This window comes from Mytilus trossulus, chromosome 10, assembly GCF_036588685.1.
Source record: "Mytilus trossulus isolate FHL-02 chromosome 10, PNRI_Mtr1.1.1.hap1, whole genome shotgun sequence".
Lineage (NCBI taxonomy): Eukaryota > Metazoa > Mollusca > Bivalvia > Mytilida > Mytilidae > Mytilus > Mytilus trossulus.
The window spans coordinates 23,427,441-23,451,651 of NC_086382.1; the positions used below are offsets into that span (position 1 = coordinate 23,427,441).

The 24,211-nt window shown below is 33.5% G+C and overlaps 1 protein-coding gene across 3 annotated transcripts in view; it reads right to left on the reverse strand.

Annotated features, from left to right (window-relative positions):
* The window catches only part of LOC134687076 (uncharacterized), a 124,197-nt gene that overhangs the window by 65,250 nt on the left and 34,736 nt on the right, over window positions 1–24,211 (reverse strand). For all 3 annotated transcript variants that reach the window (XM_063547050.1, XM_063547049.1, XM_063547048.1), the window contains exon 4: window positions 9,095–9,222. In XM_063547050.1, coding sequence (XP_063403120.1) covers window positions 9,095–9,222 — 128 coding nt within the window. The remainder of the gene's footprint in view (window positions 1–9,094; window positions 9,223–24,211) is intronic.

The following is a 24,211-nucleotide window of genomic DNA, read 5'->3' on the forward strand; positions in this document are numbered from 1 at the left end:
ATAAACATATATTTTGGGTGTTTCAACGCATCATTTTTTTTTTTTATTTGGTGTTTCTATAGAATACTTTAGAAACTTGAAGTTACATGGTTACTAAAGCTTGTACACAGATAAAACAGATGTGAAAATTTGATTTGTTAATTTTCAGTGATAGTTATTTTCTTATATGCAATGACATGTCATGTGAAATTTTGTCTTTAGTACTGGACAGGATAAAACTATACTCATGCAAAGTATTTCTTTATTTGAAACAAAGATAAATTCTACACATTTGTTTTTAAAGTGCAAATTTAACAAAGAATAAAATGGAAAATCAATGGTGGTATTACAATTAATATGGGAAGCTGTACATTCACCTTTGATCTTGTGAGTACTGTTATTTGTTAAAATTTCATGCTATTTAAGTGAAATATTACAGAAAATGAAATATTCTGAGTGGATTGTGTCTTAAAAACACATTTTATGAGAAATTGCCTTGAAATAGGACTCTACCATGAATACTAGTAGACAGAGCAAGCCATACTCAGTGTTTTTGGTGAGCTTTTTCTGACCTTTTCTCCTTATTTCTTATATTCTTCTATAAAAGAAAACTTTTTCCTAAGTAATTCTTTAATAAATGTATAGTTATAAGTAAATAAAATAATCTTTGAAGCAGTAACAACAAATTATCCACTAAAAGGGAAGCTTTTTATGTTCATCTCTGGAACGCGGCGTAAGTTAAAGTTTTAAGTACAATGTAAGGACTTTTTGAAACCTCCTTGGAGTCAGTAAACTTTTATATGGATAGTTCATTCAGCTTGAATACTTCAATTACTTATGTTTTTAATACATTTCTATCATAATTGAGTGAAAGTTACCCCAATATTTTTATTTATTGGCATACAAAGTTGAAATTTTGAGGAAATGAGAAGTCTAAATGGACAAAAAGAGACCTTATAATGAAGACAAAGAGGTCCGTTAGTGGTATTTATCATCATAAAGTCATCTTTTGTATCATTCAACTGTTTGTAGGCGGATGAGAAAAATATTTGATAATTTATTAGTTCACACTATATTATATCATAATGCGGCTTGATTTGAAGTTTTCGAAGAAAGGAGTTGTGGCTATAATGGCCTAAAATGGCCCCAGATTAACAAGATAATAACAGAGCAGACTTTTCTCCATAAATTATTAGAATATGAGTCAATGATTTAAAAAAAATGTTTTTATCTAGCAAAAAAAGGTTCAATGACGTCACATTGGTAGTAGAAAATGGCGTCATAATTGGGAAAATAAGCAAAAATACAGAATTTTGGATGCTTTTTCTAAATTTTTATCACCGCACCATGCTTGCACCAATTAGAAATTTTAACACTTTTACAAGTTCATACATATCAAACTTCGGATAACAAATCTTTTTGGTGCAAGGTTGGTGCGATAGTTTATTTTATATTTTTCATAGCCAAGCGGAGCAATAAAAAGCTGAAATTTGCCATCCAAATTGGACCTATTCATCTGACAAAGTTTAGTTTATACATTCTTATGCCTATAGAAACTTCATTTTTTTGTTTATGAATGTTACGTGTATTCCTAATATTATTTCTGTAGGTAAATGTAGTTAAATTTCTTTAAAAAATCTGAAAGCAATGAACTACATGTGTAAGGGAGTCAAAAACAACTTTGAGGACATATTTTTTTTAGTTATGAAATTTTAGATAGACCTTCAATATAACAAAATCTGTACATTTCTTATGTTTCTGCTAAATATCAATCCAAAATCTAGTGTTTGAATGGGTCAATCTTCTCTCTCTGGTACATGCATTAGGTTCGGATCCATGATTTATGTTAGGAAAAAGGGGGGGGGGGGGTCCGAATTTAAAAGATTATTTTGCTTAAATTTACAAATTTGGCGAGAAACACGAAATTTATTTTGAAAATGAAACTACCTATATTCCAATAGGAGAACAGAAACGGCATAAGGTAGACTATCCATATATCCGTATATACATGTATATATGTATATGGATAGTTGACCTACCCATGCATAAAAACAAGTGCCTGACGTCTGTAAGCATCCTACATGTCTGTTACCTTTTTAAAGGTTATGTTTTGAATAGTTTTATAATCATGTGTAAAATTAAAGCCTAATTTTAAAAATGTGACCCGGTTTTGATGTTACGCCCCATTTGTGGGCATTATGTTTTCTGGTCTGTGCGTCCATTTGTCCGTGTGTATGTTTGTCTGTTCATCCGATCAAGGTGTAAGTTTTCGGTAAACGTAGTTCAATCTGACATCAGACTCAGACTTCTTTTGAACTAAGTTTTACTGTGCGTATTGTTGTGTGTTTGATTTTTTTCTACTTTGGCTAGAGGTAAAATGAGAGGGGGTTTGAGATCTCAAAATAATGTTCATGTTTGAGCACGCCGAATTTTGCGCCTGTCCCAATTCAGGATTCTCTGGCCTTTGATAGTCTTACTATTTGGGCATCCATGTACTAAAGACACATTCTTGTTTTCAACTATTTTGACGTATATATAATGAATATTGTCATAATAATCAAAGACCAAGTCATACGACACTAAGATAAGTGATGGCGAAAGATAAACTAGTCACAGTGACAAGAACTAAAATAAAACAAATAATATATATAATGAATATAGAAAAATTTTAAGAATACGGATTAATACGGTAGCATGTACCAGTTTTGTAATGCTATAAGTATGATATGGTTATAAATCTGGACGTCTGAAATAGATAATAAAAATAAGATGCATTTCGAATAGTCAACCCAAACGATCCTCTACATATGTCTAGAGGGGTGGATGGGGTGTACTGCAATACTTAATTGATAGGGGTGCCATTGTTTTGTTACCTCACCCTGTTTTACATTTTAAAAATATATACCTTTTCATATATTGCGTAGGAAAAAAAGTTATCTTTTTTCCCTTATTGATTTGGTTTTATGTGGTTTTATGAAAAAGAGGAATACTTAAGTGTCAAAAGAGAAAAATCGGTTGATAAAGACACAGCGGGAACACCAAATAAGTTGACAATCAAAGAAGTTATGGGAGGGAACTTTATTGTCCTCATCATATATATCTGATAGTTTTTTTTAACTTTTCACTTATTTTAAGCTTAAAAAGGTGAATTATTTCAGAGGCACGTCCTATCACCTTGTAAATAGAAGTCTCCCCTCCAACTCCAACCCCTACCTGAAACATAACTAATCTAATGGAAATACACCGACATTTAAAAACACCCTTTAATGCATGTGTCTGTATCTAGTTATTTTAGATTTTTAATATTAATTTCTTAGCGCTAAATATGTGTTCTTGTCTTTATATCATTCTTCTTGTCGCTGATAAGTGAGACCCCACCCAGCACTAGATGCACAATCTGTATAAATCAGCAATACCCGGTGTTTTGTTTTGATTGTTGATGTTCCAATATTGCTTTTCCCCTTAACATTTACTTTGGAGTTTGTTACTATTTATAATTTGCCTCTTAAATTGCCTTTCTGTTGCAACATATTTAAAATTAAATCTTGTAAAATAGAAAACAAATTGCGGTTGCCATGGGCACAGATGTGTTGCTAGGGAAAACAATCGTGAATTTGGCAAAAATGTGCATTTAATTATGTAATATTGGAATAGTTTACAAGTGTAAAGTTCACTACATACTAAACAGGTTTAATTTCAAATATAGATATATTAAAGCTGAATAATAATCATATTTGATGAGTTTAACTTTGCCATTATATTGGTTGCTAGGCAACTTAATAAACGAGCTAGACCCAAAATTCAATTATTTTCAGAAGGTATAGGCTTACAACATAACAAATTAAATTAAATTTGGGGGTGGGGCCAAAAATGGGCCTTATAGCCCCTAGTCCCTTTGCTCGAATCGCTGTAGATGTTATCTAATGCGGGGTTCACACATTGCCGATTATTGCTCCCGATTGATATCAGACAGCGATACGACACGAAAAGTGAAAAAGTCGGATTAGTATCCTCAATTATCTGGAATGTCCTATTATTGTCTGAACGCAGTCGTTTTAGTTCGTAACAGATTCCTACTGGTCGGAAAGGGTCCGAATATTTCGGCAAAGCACCCCGACAGTTAGGTGCGTCCCGTAACATTCGGGGATACTCAGCCGATTTTGTCTAGTCTGATTACAATCGTGCCTATGTCGTGACAGATTTTGCTGTATCGGATCGAATTCCTAACAATGTTCTGTGTATTCGGGACGGTGTCCTGTGGACCGGGAATGATCTGGAGAAGTTTTTCTGCCAATTGAGTCCAGATTGCATCCAGATCTTGTCGATTGCGAACCGTTTTTGCCGAAACCGTTCCGAAACAGTCCCGTTATTAATTCTAAATTCGTCAATGATACCCACGTCAGAGTCCCGACAATTACAGAATACAATACGACTGAGACCAGACAAAGCCGTTTGCAATGCGATAGAGCGGACCGTGATAGGAATACGTTCCGACAGAACCTGATCATCCCGTTATGTCGACAGTTTTCGGACGGATAACTTCCGTCAGCGTCGGTTCACTGTCTTGTCACTATCTGATCTCTGTCGGATTGCATTAGAATCGGTAGAATCGGGACGCACTCGTGACAGACTCGGTCGAATTTTACCTGGCGAAAGATACAAATCGGATTAGAAGCGGATTTAGAACGGGATTATCGGGATAAATTCGCTTGGAAACGGTTGAATATCGACGCTTCCTGAACAATATCTGATTGTTGTCGTGATTAAACTTTTTTTTACAAATTTTAATTAAAGTTTGAATTTCCATCCACGATTCATAGGATCTTGATCAGACTTTTAATAAATTTTAATCGGGAATGGTCCTGTCAAGGACGGCAGTAAAAATCGTGAATGTGTGACCCCAGCTTAAAATTATACTAGATTTTTCTCAAACTATTGAACTGGTAATGACAAACTTGACAGTTATGCTTGAGATAACCAGTATTACATAGAAAAAATCATTTTCAGTTTATTCAACAAAAAAGTCTTCTTTCGGTGTAATACCACCAAATCATAGAACGTCACATCCGGTTGCATACGTTAAAAGGGTCGAAAAAAATATTCCCTTGAATTTGACGGTTGTAGGAAATTAATCTTACAGTTCGTTGCAGTAAAAAATGTCTGGGTCGTAAACATATGTCATGGGTTTTTCAACATACCATTATTTTTTTAATTGGTGTTTTTATAGAATATTTTGGAAATTTGAAGTTACATGGTTACTAAAGCTTTGTTTTTTTTTATTGTTTACAACGTTTCAATATGTATTAAGTCAAATAGAGAATATTGTTTGCAACATGCTTAGCTATATAATATGAGCTTTTTATTTCGGAAAAGACATCTATAAACATTTTAAAACAGTGACACAAACAACTGCTGCTAACAGGTGTTTGCTTTTTTACTTTTGTTTTGAGGAAAGAATACTCCTAGCCAAATCAAAACCTTGTTCGTCGGACACGTGATGTAAAACGTCGACGTCTTTAAACTTGCGTCCAGGTAACAAATACCCTTGTCTGAATTTGAATTTTCACTGCAACATAGCAGACCGTTGTGACCTTTAATATTTAAACACCTTTATCTCGATGTTTGACTCGAAATATGGTCTACATTAAAAAAAAAATAATATGCCAAAGCGACGGATATGTTTTGTCTAAGTGATCTACCAAACAATTTTTTTACTACAACTACTTGAATAAGGACTCTCCCTTTAAAACATTCAGAGGATCAAGGAAAAACACAATCAAATTAAGAAAACGCAAATCATTGCAATTTTCGAATTGACATTTATCACTATGAAGGTAATTTTATCAATAAATTTTACATGTCATAACATCACTGTGTAAGTGCATTTTGTGGGTTTCGTGTTTGTTTTAAATGAACAGCATTTACTGGAAGTAAAAAAATAAAACCAGTTTATATGTGATACAATAAAAAACGTGTTTTGTTTAATTCATCGCACTTGAGAATAAGATTTAGTTTAGAATTTAAGCATTATTACGGCGCATATCGGTTGAATATCTGATAGCTACACGAAACTTTATACCCTTTAGTGATATGCAAATCTTCAATTTGTGAAGTTGTGGTTAATGTTTTGGATTAAATGTATACGAAACAAAGGGGTAAGATATCAAGGGGCATTGAAAAACAAACAATACATCAAAGAAAGAATGACAATGATACGTAAACAAGAAACTAACATACGAACAAAAGTATACAAAACAATACACATACGACAAGATATTGAGCAACACCATAAAAATTCCGGAAGTGCAGTAAGGTGGTCAATGAGGATAAGCAGTTATTACTCTACTAGTGTTTTTGCCATGTTGCTCATTCTAAGGGAAAATCCGGTGATAAGTCTAATTCACTGATGTCACTAATCAGCTCAGATTATGGCTACAACATAGACAAGTGGAATATATCCGATTTCATCTGAAGACACAGATTTTTTTACAAAGGTTAATCAAATTTTGATGACGCCCGTTTAACTGCAACTTTATCATGCAATATAATATGGTTCAATATCTTCCATGGACGCGACAATCCTTATGATTGCTGTGACTTGAGTATATGTATTGATGTTTACCTTTATCTATTGTTCAACAAAATTGTAGAATTGACAACACAATTGGGACATCTAAATTGACCAGTTGGTTTTTGTCAAGAGTTAAGTCTACCTTGATGCTACCTGATCTGTTTTTTATTCACCTAATAAAACCTTACAGCATGCTTTTTTTTCCAGAATTGTCTTTACCTTGGGTTATTCTATTATAACATTGATAGGGAAGAAACTATTATTATACTGTGTTCACTCAAGGGAATTCAATTTTTATAAGTTAGGATTTAGTCAATCTGAAAATCAAAAAAAAAAAAAAAAACCGGAGTACAAGTAGAAGAAATAAGTTCATCCAACATGCTTCTGTGGCTTTAAAAGTGATTTTGAAAATAATTATTATAAAATTCAGAATTTGTTATGAAGATGATTTCTCTTTTTAAATGGAATAAATATCATGGAAATGAAATGACATGTGAATACAGTGGATAAAGTCAAATATAGTGATAAATTAAAAAAAAAAAAAAGTAAATTATTCCCCAAAAAAATCATAAAGCGGGGATAATAATTTTGAATGTGATGTTCGAAATAAACAATATTAAATTATGAATATAATATAGTTTTATTGGGACAATTAGTGCGTGGTTTATCAGAGAATGCATTAATAACAAAAACGGGTAAAACAAAACTTTAATATTCAATAAATGTTCAAACGATCATACATATTAAAAAATTAAATATTACCGAATTAAACTATTTTGACATGATAAATTTGTAAAACTCCATGAATTATTCTAAAACTTGTAAAGGATTTATTCTTCAAGATCAAGATAAATCATGGTTTTTTTGAAACTTTTACGAATGTATTATAAGTTTGTCTGTCGTTCCCCTTTTTTATACCAAATAACTCTGATCAACAACTTGAACTTGTTCCAAAGCGCATTACACAAACGACATATGGAACTCGATCTAAAAATAGAACATATTTTTTTTCCGAAATGGTCACGTGGTTTTACCTCATCAAGTAATGGGATAAACACATCAAAGAATGACAGGACCACATCAAATACTGAAACAAACACATCATGTAGTATAAAATCGTCAGATTTTTAAACATCATTACGTAATGTTAAAGCCATATAAAGAATTGGCAAATCATCATTACGAAATACAAAACAATATCATGTAATGAAGCAACTACATTACGTTAAATCACATACACATCAAGTAATGTTAAAACCACATTGCCTAATGACACATTCACATTAAACCATGGTGAAACCACATCGAGTAATGACAAAACCATATTAAGTGATTACGAAACTATATCAAGTCAACACGAAACCATATCATGTATTTATCAACTATAATACCAACTGGTCAATTAAATGTCCCATTGTATTGTCAATTTTACAATCTGGTTGAACAATAGGCAATGGTAAACAGCAACACCTACATGTATACTAAAGTCACAGTAATTGTATTGATTTCTTTACAAGATCAATGTTATATTTGTTTCAATGTCTTTTTAAACACATAAACATTTATGTTAAGGTAAATAAACTCATCATGAATACTAATATTAAAATGTTGTACGCCGGACTCGCGTTTCGTTCACAAAATATAATTCTAAAACTCGTCAAAAAAGTTTAAAAGGCCAAATAATGTACGAAATAGAAAAGCATTGAGATAAATGTGTACGCTTGTTAATGCAGATGTTCTCAATCTTCATTAAATATATAATTCATCAAGTTTGTATACTCTGAAGATTGCTTAATAATTTACGATGTATCAATATCCTACATCAGATTTCTGAATGGTATCTAATCACATGTGTTGCATCTTATTTATATACTTGTATCCCAAGCTCATTGGGAACTTCTTTCGCTTGGCCTACATGTAATAGCAGAAATGGTCGTCTATGTGCCTATTGTATTACTTGCAATTGTTGACGGCTGCATGCCAAATCATGAGCAACGATTTGATTGAAGTAGTATAATTGTTATGTATTCACGTGTAATAAAATAAATTGAGAAGTAGTCTCACTTTTCGATATCAAAGCATAAAGACAAATATATGTGATAAATTTCCAATTAAATAAAGTTTCTTGGAATATTTAAAGTATCATAATTAAAAAAAAATGTAGCTCAAGGGAAGCAAATTCTCTAAACCTCATTTAGGTTTGAATGTAAACTTTTCCATTAACTTGTTTTTTGTTTTTGTTTTGTTGAAAATTCGCGTCAACATGGTCAAAAAAAATATTTTTTGTTACTTTATATACGTATTATACGTATCTGACATACGCAGGAAACAATTGCAACAGACAATTGAACTCTTTAATTAATTTAAATTGTCGGCCTGTTGCACTAGAATATCGGATATAGTACATTCAGTGTTTGTGACTGTTAAGACGCATATTGAATGATCTCTCCTAAGCATGTAGCCATCTTCACGAATTGGTGAGGGTATGTGCTTAAGTGGAATTTAAAAAATTTTATTTGCATTTTAGTAATACCAAAAGCTTACTATTTTCAGTCCACCAATGTGCATTTGCAGAATTTAGTTTTGTTCCATCATTCCAACGCCAGTTGTTTTCAGATGCATGATCGGTAAGTCCAATCCAAATTCCATAATATGGTTTGGTAGTTTTAATCCTGTTAAATATAAAAAAAAAAATGCATTGATATATTCAACAATGTTATAGTAAAAGTAAGTTAACTGTTTATTATAGTGCCATGTGTAAATCAATGTAAGTGTATACATGTGTACAAAATATAATCCGACTTACATAAGACACCCGGCCCATTGGATCAATAAGTCGCCTTTACTTTCGATTTAATATTAATGTTTCAATATCACGTGTTAATTGTCAATTAAAATTCGAGAAAAAGATAATCATAATCTAAGAATGAGAATTTGTAAAAATTCAGTATTGGTTTTTCTGAAGTATTTGAAAAAGTTTGAGAATGTTACCTTAAGTAAACTATTTGTTTTCTATGAAAACATGACGCTGCTAAGTACTTAGCTATTTTCCGTGGATAGTTCAACATTAAAAATGTTAATTTTCACTGGTTATCTGGCTTCATATAGTCCGGCAACACTTATATCTTGCTAAAACAGTTTGTCTGATATCATTATATAAAATGTACAGTTTATACGAAAATCATGAAAATGAAGTTCACGTTCAGCATTCTATGAACTACAAAATCAACAAATTAAATTTATATCCTCTACTGGTTCCCATATATATCTACCAGTCTCAATTCGGATCGGTAATATCCTGCACCTCAACTGGGATAGCACAGATCATTCGGTATTTGTAAGATTTAGATTAACATAATGTTTTGTTCACAGTTTGTTTTAAAGTTTATTTAGGATCGTAGCTTTGGCTTATTTATCAAGGACTCTATCCATATACCACATTAATGAGTTCGAACAATTAGTTCAAAAAAGATTTTAAATCCCCAATTGATCTACTTTCGTAATAATGTGAGTTAAAATATCTTTAATGTCAATACACCAATTGTTTGTGCAAAGTTCGTAATCCATGATGAACACAACTTTCGTTAGTCGCTTGTCTTTAATCGTTAATAGAAGTGTTGTCAAATCGTACACTTTTGCCTAACCGGTTATATTACTCGAATAATCGTTCGACCGATTAACCGGTTAACCGGTAATTTAAGTTGGTGTTTGAAAGCCTTGTCTTTAGTACCCTACACATAGATATAAGCTGTGGTATCATTGTCAATGTGACAACCTTCCATCCAAGTCATAAATTTACGCTTTTTGAATTGAAGTTTGTCATTTGACTTCATAAGGCTTGTCTGTGAGGATTCCTTGCGAAGTTTGACTTTTAATAATCAAATACACCGTATCAATTATGGCGTTTGTACCAACTTCAGATTGAAAAAAAAGACTTCTTGATCTCTTAGAATTGAATATGTCTGAAACCGATTATTCTTTCCTTTTCTCTTGATGTCTCTGAAATTTATGTGGAGTGTTTCAATTTGAAATGATTAAGCATGTTACTTTTACTATCACGTTTACATCGAGTACATTCACATTGGTTTGCATTTCACAAATTTTTAGTTAGCATTTCGTTCAAAGTATGAATAAGCCTAGCACGACGGAGGTTGCACATTTAGATGTAGGTCTACACAATATTAGATCAATAATGAAATAATGAAGAAAATCGTAAAATTTAATCGCATTTTTTATTTAAAGTACATTGTAACTGTAAAAAACATGTATACTAATTATGTTTCCTTAAGATCTTGCCCCGAGCTGATAACAATCAATGGACTGGACAATTGATCTGTCAAATTGATTTCAACGACGACATTTTTTTTAAATAAAACATTACTAGTTAATGATTTTAATACAAATTTATATCAAATCTATCAGAATTGAAAAAAATGCCCGGTTAACCGGTTAGTGTTTTTGGTATTCGGTATTACATTATACACACAGCCTCGTTTTCTACCTATTTCTAAGCCTTGTACAAATAACATTGATAATTCGAGACAATGTATGGTTATTCTATATATATATGAGACAATATCTGAAAAAGTCTAATTTCGATGTCCTGTCTTTCACCAGCAATTATTTTTTTAATCAACCATCTTTTTTTTAAATTTTAAGTTTCAGTGTAAACTAAATTATATAATGCACCAACTCCTGCCAATTAAACACTCATTCTTACATTTCTTCCAATAAAATATTTTTTTAATTTAAATGTTCAACCCCCCCCCCCCTTTTCCCCCTAAAATCATATTGTCCCCTGTGTTGTTTTTTTTTAAAACTAAATCATTAAAATAATATCCAAATTAATTAAACAGGCCTCCGATTCTCACATTTTTGATATATTATATAATAAACTTGCCCCTAAGTTGTCTTTTTATATTATAACTATAGCATGAGATAAAATTTTGCAAATTTGAGAGAAAAAAAAATTGTCCCCAGGGGTAATTTCCCTCCTGTTACCACTGGTTTTTTTTTTACCTTTGAAAACGTTTACAAGACCAAGAGTTATTTTCCCATAATGCATTGTGAAGAGCATCATTTCCTGAATGCATTAGTACAAAGAAATAGTTGGAAAGGCGGCCAGGTTTGAAAATCCAAGCCCATCCAAGGTAAGAATTTATAGAAAAATACTTATTGGTGTTCTATCCTGTTATAGCCTTTTCTTGCACTTTCTGAGAATATTTTTAAGTGTGCACCACAACATTAAGTGTGTTTTTATATCATCTTATTAAAAGTGATATGTCACAGTAAATTCACTTACATTTAATGTCATAAAAAGGACAAAACTATCGCGTAATTCCTTTCTGTTACGTTACGTCATGTTACCTGATAAAAAGTAACAGCATAGCCATCATTGGTAACATGGTTGAATTTGGCAATTATATTCATGATTTAAATCACTTTTTATTCATGATAAAGCAATAAAGTAATATATCCACTACACAATTTGACAAACACAGTTTATAAAAGAATAGTGTGTGTTGTTTTTATTTCTCAATTGTCATAAAGATTTATGAAAACTTATTTATTTGGTAACAGTAAAGAATTGGATCAGTTTCAGGAAGGATGTTTAAGTGATTTTTTTTGTTAAAACAGAAAAGTTAACCTACTTTCTGCCAAACAGTTCATTTCATAAGAGTTACCATCATCATATCAAATAATCGTTATCAAAATATCCTGGGGTTTTTTAAAAGACGTAGTTTTAATTTTTGGTAACAGGAGAGAATTCGAAAGTAACAGCAGAGAATTTGTGCAATTATCATATGGACCATGGTAACAGAAAATAATCTATTTCTAAATTTTTCATTACAGGCAGAATTTTCATCAAGCAAAGAAAACTTTTGAAAGAAAATTGTCCTCCTCTTAAGGTGAGTCTTCTAAATTTTTTAAGAAATTGCAAAAATTAAATTGTAATTAAAACAGTAAAGCCATTATAGAATCATGATAGGTAACATGATTGAAAATATTTATTGTATTTCCAATTTAAATCAAATTACATTTAGACGCAAATCCGCTTGAATAACCTTCCGTACCAATATGAAAAATACATTTTCTTTAAGATTAGAGCAAAGTTTTAAACATTTAGAAACATATATATGAAAACTTAATTTCTTGGAAACAGGAAAGATTCGTTACAGTAACAGAAGGGATTAAAAAGAGAATTTGACTGATTTAATACAAAGCGAACCTTTTATCAGGCAAACAGCTATATTACTTTTTTAAACTGTGTGATCATATAAAAAGAATTTATTAAATAATTGTTGTCACAGCATACTTTTTAGGCAGGAAAAACTATTTTGATCATTTGGTAACAGCAAAGAAACTAATAGAGTTTTTAGAACTAAATATGAAAACATAAAGGAATGTATTAGTATGGTGTTTTTATATTCACAGGAACATTGATGGCATTGAGTGCTGCAGAAAAACAGAGGTTATCGTCAACGAAGAGACATAGACCCTGAAAGGAGAAAACAGTATTTAGAAAAAGAAAAAAGCTAGATATACAAGTGACCTTGCAACTGGAAAAAGAAAAAAATGCTGCACAGATGTCAGTCAGAGAAAAAAGGATCACGAGGAGAAGATGGAGACTACAAAAGAAAGATTCGAAAAAAAAAAAAAAACAGTTAGAAAATTTAGTCACTCCTCCTAGTTTTCCTGCTCGGCCAACAGAACCTGATGTACCACGACCGACTAGATCATCTGCAAGAACAATCAATGAAGAGAACACTCAAAAACAGAACGAGACAACCAGTAATAGATTGTTGAAAAAATCAAGAGTTTCTAAATGCTACAGAGATTTAGCGAGAAAGACATTTACAATAAAAATTCTGCAGAAAAAGATGAAATATTTAAGAAAAAAGCTCCGTAGAGAACAAATTAAAACCACCACAATACCAGGAGAAGAAGACACACCAAGAAAAGAGACAAGACAAGTTATGAGGACATCTAAAAAGAACAATAAGTCGGACACTTTTGTTTCATTACACAATATTAGCTCAAATGAAAAAAGACAGGAAGGAAGGACAAAAATACTTGATTTCACTTGCTAGTGGACAGTTACTTGCAAGTACAAGTTAAGAACCAGAGCTTTTATTATATTAGGTTGTCATTTTAGAAAGAAGAGTAATAATAACAAATATCTACCTACCACTCGTATACGCAAATATGTAGTGAGGTTCTTGCTCAGAGATGATGTTTCAAGATTGACATCCGGAAAGAAGTCAACTGTTACTCGTAATGGGATAAAACAAAAAAAAAAGAGGTTGTTGTGTGATTCTATGAAAAATCTTCACCACAAGTCAATTGCGGAGAATGATCTTTACCAAATCAGTTCTATCACCTGAGACCCTTTTGGATTGTTGCACCAACAGAAAAAGATCGACAAACATGTCTTTGCAAACTGTGTGAGAATAGCAGATATTTGGCAGAGTGCTTAAAAAACACCAATATTTTAGACACAAACAACTTGTCAGAGCTTTGCAAATTGATTGTTTGCAATAATATGAACAAAGATTGCATGTACGGCATCTGCAAGCACTGATGTCATCAGAAATTAGTTGACGAAGCTATAATAGAAACCAAAGAGATTTCATGGAACCAATGGATAAGTGTTAAAGAGTCTAGAACAGGAGAGGAGAAAGAGCTCACACTTGTGAAGAAAGAGCTGAGGAAAGGAAATATAATGACAGCTGTAAATGACCTTGAAAATTATTTAAAACCTAAACTAACAAAGCACTTCTTCAATAATCAACACAAGTTTCAGTATTATAAACAACTTAAACAAGACCTGAATGATAATTAGTGTTTGATTCATATTGACTATGCAGAAAACTATTTAGGCAAACTTCATGAGGAAATACAAAGTGTACATTTTTGAGCTTCTCAGCCCCAAATAACATTACACACTGGTGTTTACTTCACAAAAAATCTACCAGGTGGATCGACATTTTGCACTATCTTCAACACGGACCTGCAGGGACCTACAGGGGTTTGGACATACCTTCGACCGCTTCTAAATGACATAAAGGAAAAACACCCTTATATCACAAACATTCACTTTTTCAGCGATGTACCCGTGACTCAATACAAGCAGAGAAAAAAACTTTTATTTACTTTCGTCAGAGCTCTATGAATTAGGGTTTGAAGGTGCATGCTGGAATTTCCATGAATCTGATCACGGTAAGGGAACCCCTGATGCTGTAGGGGGCAGCCTGAAAAGAACAGCAGACACAATAGTAAGATGCGGTGAGGATATATTATGTGCAGCAAAATTTAAAGAAGCGTTAGACAAAACAGGGACAAATGTCACTATTTATATAAATGATCCTAAAGAAGTCCAACAATTGGCGGACAAGTATGATAAATGCTTTCAGAAGCTAAAAGCAATGCCAAATACCATGCAAATACATCAAATCAAAACTATAACTTCGTCTTCTGTCTTATTTTGAGATGTTAGCTGCAACTGTGGCTTAAATGAGGGACCATTGTGTAAAGGTTATGAATTCAAAGAAAGAACATTTATTGTGAAACCAACAGTCAGAAATGTAGATCTAGATATATCAAAAACAAAGCATGTACAGTTTGATGATACTATACTTGAAGAAGAACTAGAAAATGGCAAATGTTACAGGTAGTTGTACAGGCAAGCTAGAAAATGACACAGACAAAGTTGCAGGATATCCTATTGAAGAAATAGAAGATGACATGAAAATCTTTACAGTATTAAGTATACCACATACAAAGGAAGGCAGGCATGACCATTATTTTAAAATCTTAGAAAAACTACGACAGTGTAAAACCTTTAACGAGTTCAGAGATCAGTGCATGGCAATCAAGATTAAAGATATACAAGGAAAAGATTGATTGATTGTTGGTTGCTTAACGTCCAGTGGCAAATATTTCATGCATATTCAGGACGAGAACAAGTTCACAATAAATACAATAGGTAGGTCATGTCACAATAGTGGACATCTGAGATGATGGTCGGTGAAATTTGGACTGCCACTGGAAAATTAGGGTATATTGGATAGGGACCTAAATTTTGCCTTGCAACAGTACAAGGAAAAGAACGTTCTATACTCGAATGTAAGTCGACTGTTGATCAAGCTGCCATAGAGTTAAAGTCCAGACGCCATTCCTTCAACAAGAGCCATATTTCCAACTGCTGTAAGAGCAGATGGAGACTGTCTGAAAGGCTGTGGGAGTGTCTTCTTTTGTGGTGATGACAGTCAAGCTATCGAAATGAGATTACGAATAATTATAGACTGAACTAGTCTTGAATGAAGACTAGTATATGGATAGAAAACAATTTGAAGTTCTATTCTCATCGGGCAAATCTAAAGATCTGAGAAAGTCCTTTGCCATGTATTCTGAAGCTTTCATTCCCGGAATCCATCTTGATGATTAAATGATAACAAGAATCTATCAACAAGAGATAATGAGCATTGCAACACCCAAAAAATACATTGGAATGTGGCAGATTTATGGACTGGCTAGTGTTCTGAAAATGAATATATTTTCCTGCTATCCAAAAAAAGGAAATCGAAATGTACGTGAAGACTTACATAGACTTGTCCAACCAAGATCCTTACCTATGTAGCAACAAGTTCAATCTTTATCATGTGGATTAGCACACGGTCAGATATGGTAGAAACGCATTGGGTCCCTGATCACTTTTTGCCAATTCTACCGGTTAACAAGGACTCTAGTGAACATGAAGCAGTGGTGATTGAGTGTGATAATTACGACACTAATCTAGCCAAAAGCGATGACATCGTGGACATGCTGTTTGATTTACAGAACACTTATTGGACCGAGAATGAATCCAGTTATGTAGAAGTAGAAAGGACAAAAAACAATCAAGCTGAAACAAATCTTGATGAAATGACTATCGAGACCGATACAATTATAGAACAAAGTCAAATGGATATTGATACCAGTTCTGATGGAAACCAGATAAAAACTGAAACGAACATAGAACAGGGGCATTATACAAAGGATAGCGAGAATATCCATATCAATAATGATACCATCTTTAAGAGAAGCCAAACCAAAACAGCAGACAAAAAGTCATCAAATCAGGGAAAAGATGGTGATATTGATCATGAAAGTGGTGTTGCTATGAAAGACTTAACAGTTGGCCAATTTGTTCGAGTGAAGTATGAAGATGATGATTATCCTGGAAAATCCTTAAAATAAATGAGTTGTTAGAAAAAAGCTATGTTCAAAGTATGAAAAGAGTTAACGAAAACAGCAGTTTGTACTTTTGGCCGAGGAAAAAAGACCTGTGTTGGTATCCTTTGAATGCAGTAGTTATGAACATACCTCCTCCAAGACTGATTGATGGGACAAACCAGTACACGATGGAATTTCAAAAATTACATATTTGTTTCGCAATGACTGTTTGTTGTGTTCAATTTGATCAATGTGTAATGATGTTTTTTTTGTTTTAACTATACAAACAAAGGAATTGTTTTGAAATTAAGTTCTTTCCTGTAGCCTACGTTTATCATGTTAATGAAGATTATTTGATGTAACTGACTATATTTTACTTAATTTCTTGACACTTATCTATTACAAACATTTTTATTATTTCTACCGGAAACTAACTGTAGTTTTTTTTTCTTTCTATCAAATAAAGTTTCTTGATGAATAAAACATCAATTTAAAGTATGGTTTTCAGAACTTAGGCAGTGCAGCTAACTTAAATACAAATTTCTAAGACTTGTGCATTGTAATACTTGATAAATTTATTGGTATTTGATAGATTATTATGAGAAGTAGTAGTAAACAGCAAATAGTATATTAAGTAATTATTTTTTTAATCACATTAAAAACATTTTAAAATTAATTTACTTCGGTACCAGGAAAGAACTTGGATTTTTGGTATCATTTTTTATTTTGCCATAGTTACCATTTATATTATTTTTTTGGGGAATTACAGACAACAATTCTTGCATCTGTTATTTTTGTTCTTTGTTTTGAGCCATTAAATTACCAGTTCAAAAGACATTTTTTGTTGGTTTTTTTCCATTGCCAAAAATAGGACTTTTTCAGATATTGTCTCATATATAAATGTCTAAAGCCTCGGTCACACCTTACCGGATAGCACGAACGGACGACTAACGGATGAAAATAAAAGTTGTTCGTTGACAAAATTGATATCCGTTCCGAGTCCGTTGATGTAAAACGGACGCATAACGAATGCATAACGGACACATCGGATTTGCAACGTACGAGAAACGGGAACGTACCGGACAGAACGGATGTAGAACGAACATCCAACGGACGAGTACCGCATAAAACGGACACCTAACGGAAGCGTACCGGATAAAACGGATGAACAAGATATACGGAAAAATTAAAGGCGACAATAATAATACATGTAAATCACATAAATATTCAAAATATTTCTGTGTAACTGGTTTTGGTTTGTTATTCAAAATGTCGCAAAAGGGCGGTGTCTGGCGTGAATAAGAGCTGCTTGATTATGAACAAGAATAATTCATGAACCTAAAAATGTCTAATTATTCGCAATCGTTGATGCGAAATTTTCAATTGGCATTTATCCGTTACATATCCGTTCATCATCCGTTTTATCCGTTATACGTCGTGTAGAAGTCCGTTTCACATTCGTTCAACATCCGTTTTATCCGTTAGACGTCCGTTAAAAGTCCGTTGGTGAATTTATCTGCCAGACCTCCAACGGATGTCTAACGGACACGTAACGGATACGAAACGGAAACGAAACTGTACAAAACGAACGCCTACCGGACGTTTAACGGACATTTCATCCGTTGGACGTTCGTTAGAAGTTTTGAACATGCTCAAAGTGTTCCACCGGACAGAACGGACGTCGATGGATAAAACGTACGCAAAACGGACATTGAACGGATATGGACGGACGTCTAACGGATAAGAACGAACATGAACGGATTTAAAAACAGTTATCCATTAGGCGTCCGTTCGAGCTATCTGGTAAGGTGTGACCGAGGCTTTAGAATATAACTTAAACACGCTTGTTAATACATTAAAAAGTTCTATTAGATTTTGAATAGAAATACGCAATATTTCGCTAAACAAATCAGCTTCATCAGGCGTGTGCATCTCTCAAGGTGAAATCGGATGCATGACAAAAAAATATTTTTGTAGCTTAATCTATACAAGATTTGAGAAAAAGTGTAACATATTTATTGATGTTGCATAAAATATGTTTGTAGCTACAACTACATAAAGTTGGATCAAAAGTTTAACACATTTATAGATGTTCGATTAATTGTATGAATTTCTATTAATTAATTTGTATGATTTCAAGAGTTCGTAACTGGTGCATCCAAAATCTCTCTCTCTTTTGTCTTCCTTGTGTATCTTAATTTTGATTTTTCTCAATGATTTGAAATATGACGTTTTCAAAATCATGTCCTGCTCTTAAAAGGTGTCTTGTAATTGAGCAGTTTCTTTCTTTTGCTTAAAATGACCTATGGTTATTTAGTCGGATGTTAAATGGTGTTTCTGTATCACCAACATATTGTAATTTGCAAGTTCCATACGTTAGAACATGAATGCAATTTTGCATTTTGCAATTTGATGTTATAAATATGTTGTATTTTTTCTTTGTGACTGTGCTGACGAATTGGGTTTCGATGTTGGCGACTTTGAAACACTTTCAATTGCCCCTTCCGTATGGTTTATAACCTCCGATTGTTGATATCTCTTGTTTAGATACTTTGGATGTTTCTAGAATATCTTTGAGGTTTTTGGGTCTGCGGTAAGCCGTAACGGGAGGTGATGGAAAAATCTTTCTCTTTTAAAGAAGAACCATTTTCAATAAGACGCCAGTGTTTGTGAAAGATTTGTCAGGTCAGGGTGAAAGCTAACAACAAACGGGATTTTAATTGTCTGGGCCGTCTTTTCTTTGTATTCAATAGGTTTGTTCGGTCTTTTTCTTTTGCTTTACCGAAAGCTTCTGAAATATTTTTGTTCTTATAACCTCTTGATTTTAGTTGCTGTCTGAGTTGCCCCAAACGATGGTTTAATTTTGATTCCGATGAACAAATCCGTTTTAACCTGATGGCTTGGCTGTACGCAATGCTCCGGGAGCAGTGTTTCGGGTGACAACTCTTCGGAGAGAGAAATTGGTGTTTATCAGTTTTTTTGGTGTGAAGGTCGGTTGTCATGACTCCGTTTTCTAAAGTTATGGTGGTGTCGAGAAACGCAATTTTCTCATTTGAAACTTCAGATGTGAAAATTATCGATGGATGAAAGTTGTTACAGAAAACGAGAAATTCTTGCAGACGTTTTGCAGTTTCGTTCCATTTGATGTCGATGTCATCAATAAAACGGAGCTAAGACAAGGGTTTGTATGATACATTCGAAAGGGTGCGTTCTTCGAGACTCCCCATCAAAATGTTGGCAAAAGAAGGTGCCATTTTGGTTCCCATACTGGTACCGTCAACCTGCAAGCAGTGCTGGTCGTTGAATACAAAATTGTTGTTTTCTAGCACTAGTCTCAGCAACTAAACCAGACAGTCTGTTGGGGGATGTTTATCCTTATGATTGTCCCATACTTGTTCACAAGCGACTATTCCTTCATTTTTGGGAATATTTGTGTATAAAGAAGACACATCCATCGATACCAAAATTGTGTTGTTTGGTAAGGGATTTAATGAATCTATTTTCACCAAATAATCTGTTGTATCTTGAATGTACGATGGCATTGTTCTAACATGTGGTCTAAGATGGTAATCCACGAATTCAGATATTTTTTTGGTTGGATTGCCATTTGCAGATACTATCGGTCTTCCCAGAATCCCTTCTTTAAGAAGTTTTGGGAGCAAGTAAAATCGACCGGCTATGCAGCTTTCATCAGGGCGTAGATAGTCGTACGTGTCGTCATCTATGTTTTTTTTGCTGTTCATATCTAAAAGTACCTCATAAATTTGTTTACTTATGTTTCTTTTGTAGGATCACTTTCTAAATGTTTGTAAAATTTTGTATTTGAAAGCTGACGATTCCCTTCTTCAATGTAGTCGGTATTGTTGATCACCACAACTGCACTACCTTTGTCTGCTTGTTTAATAACAATATCATCACGGCTTTTTAAATAATTCGTGGCTTGGCTTTCTTGTTCAGAGAGATTCGGTATACGTTTGCCACTGACTGATGATTTTACTTCAGTTTTAATAGATGATATAAAGGATTCTAAATTGTCGTTCTTACTCCTTGGTGGATTCCATTCGCTTTTCTTTTTAAATCTTGGGATGCACTTGTCCTCTGTATCACTCTCATATTCCAAATCATTCATTCCGGCCTCCTGTTAGTTTTTTTGTGTTGCCTATTAAAATGTTCTTTTAGGCGAAGACGTCTTGCAAATTGATCCACATCTGTCTCCCATTGTAGGTTGTAAATGTTTGCTGGTGTAGGACCGACGTTAAGACCTCTACTTAATAATTTTTCTTCGGAGTTGGTTATTCTGTTGACGTCAGATCAACAACTAAATTATTCTCCGCGGGATGTGTCCGTTTGTTAAAACGTCTTTTTTAAACACTTTTCCTCAAATCTTGCATAGATTAAGCTACAAAAATATGTGTTTTTGTCATGCATCCGATATCACCTTGAGAAATGCACACGCCTGATGAAGCTTATTTGTTTAGCGAAATATTGCGTATTTCTAGTTTAAATCTAATAGAACTTTCTAATGTACAAATGTATTATTTAGCGTGTTTAAGTTATATTCTTAGACATTAATATGATTTTAATTCAGCAACTGTATCAGTTTATTTTCACAAACTGATCTACGCTTAAATTGGTTGAATGTTGATTGTTGCTATTTTTAGACATTATATATATACATTATGTACACAGCCATGTATCACCATCATTGATGGCGATCCGATGGATGCATCTGTTGTAGAGTTGTCACTGACTCAGACGTACTTATAAATATAATTACTTTCTGTGACTGTATATTACATTAATTTGTAGGATCCTTACATGTAACTATAGATAATTTAGCTGATCTGTAACAATAACTTCTTCATGCCTTATATATCAGGTACTGTAGTACGCCGCTAGATTAAACTGACGAGGAAAGGGAACACACGGCCAGCGAAAGCTCTTTTTAAGAGAGCCCAGGTGGTCGTGTGGTCTAGCGGGATGGCTGCGGTGCAGGCGATTTGGTGTCAAGATATCACAGTAACATGGGTTCGAATCCCGGCGAGGGAAGAACCAAAAATTTGCGAAAGCAAATTTACAGATCTAACATTGTTGGGTTGGTGTTTAGACGAGTTGTATATACATTATGTACACAGACATGTATCACCATCATTGATGGCGATCCGATGGATACATATGTTGTAGAGTTGTCACTGACTCAGACGTACTTATAAATAAAATTATTTTCTGTGAATGTATATTACATTAATTTGTAGGATCCTTTACTATAGATAATTTAGCTGATCTGTAACAATAACATCTTCATGCATTATATATCATGTACTGTAGTACGCCGCTAGATTAAAACTGACGAGGAAAGGTAACACACGGCCAGCGAAGCTCTTTTTAAGAGAGCCCATGTGGTCGTGTTGTCTAGCGGGACGGCTGCAGTGCAGGCGATTTGGTGTCACGATATCACAGTAGAATGGGTTCGAATCCCGGCGATGGAAGAACCAAAAATTGCGAAAGCAAATTTACAGATCTAACATTGTTGTATATATATATACAACTCGTCTAAACATCAACCCAACAATGTTAGATCTGTAAATTATATATACAACTCGTCTAAACATCAACCCAACAATGTTAGATCTGTAAATTTGCTTTCGCAAATTTTTAATTCTTCCCTCGCCGGGATTCGAACCCATGCTACTGTGATATCGTGACACCAAATCGCCTGCACTGCAGCCGTCCCGCTAGACAACACGACCACATGGGCTCTCTTAAAAAGAGCTTTCGCTGGCCGTGTGTTACCTTTCCTCGTCAGTTTTAATCTAGCGGCGTACTACATGCGGTTTTTATCCAACGCAGTCATAGGTTTGAACGTAGTTTTCAATTTAGACTCGTTTATATTTTTTGTTTGGGCATGTATCATATTTTCCCTCCGGTTTATATGATCCGTTCATCCTATATATTGACTCTTAAAATTCAAGAGTTAATCTGAAAATGAGGGTACTTTCTCTAAAAATGAGGGTACTTTTTATATGGCCTTCCAAATACCGTTTCGATCCCTAACATCACTGAAGAGACATTTATTGTCGAAATCCGGATATGGTGTACTAAAGAAATATTGACACCGAATGTTTGTGGCACAACATCCTGTCCACAAGTTAACAATTTTTTTTTCTGTGACGAATTAAATTTATATTAGGATACATTTTGTTACATCTTGTGATCAATTTTATTTGGCAATCGTCAATGGCAGTCAGCAGGGTTAAAGAACATCAATTGTTCGACCTGTTAGTTAAATGCGTTTTGTTTAAATATACTTTTTCACTCTTTTGGTCTTTTGGAAAATGTTGTTTGTGCTGTTTTTAGACCCTTTTACAACGAAATTTGTTTGACATGCACACGTATAAAAACTGCGGTTTTTATCCAACGCAGTCATAGGTTTGAACGTAGTTTTCAATTTAGACTCGTTTATATTTTTTGTTTGGGCATGTATCATATTTTCCCTCCGGTTTATATGATCCGTTCATCCTATATATTGACTCTTAAAATTCAAGAGTTAATCTGAAAATGAGGGTACTTTCTCTAAAAATGAGGGTACTTTTTATATGGCCTTCCAAATACCGTTTCGATCCCTAACATCACTGAAGAGACATTTATTGTCGAAATCCGGATATGGTGTACTAAAGAAATATTGACACCGAATGTTTGTGGCACAATATCCTGTCCACAAGTTAACAATTTTTTTTTTCTGTGACGTATTAAATTTATATTAGGATCCATTTTGTTACATCTTGAGATCAATTTTATTTGGCAATCGTCAATGGCAGTCAGCAGGGTTAAAGAACATCAGTTGTTCGACCTGTTAGTCAAATGCGTTTTGTTTAAATATACTTTTTCACTCTTTTGGTCTTTTGGAAAATGTTGTTTGTGCTGTTTTTAGACCCTTCTACAACGAAATTTGTTTGACATGCACACGTATAAAAACTGCGGTTTTTATCCAACGCAGTCATAGGTTTGAACGTAGTTTTCAATTTAGACTCGTTTATATTTTTTGTTTGGGCATGTATCATATTTTCCCTCCGGTTTATATGATCCGTTCATCCTATATATTGACTCTTAAAATTCAAGAGTTAATCTGAAAATGAGGGTACTTTCTCTAAAAATGAGGGTACTTTTTATATGGCCTTCCAAATACCGTTTCGATCCCTAACATCACTGAAGAGACATTTATTGTCGAAATCCGGATATGGTGTACTAAAGAAATATTGACACCGAATGTTTGTGGCACAATATCCTGTCCACAAGTTAACAATTTTTTTTTCTGTGACGTATTAAATTTATATTAGGATCCATTTTGTTACATCTTGTAATCAATTTTATTTGGCAATCGTCAATGGCAGTCAGCAGGGTTAAAGAACATCAGTTGTTCGACCTGTTAGTCAAATGCGTTTTGTT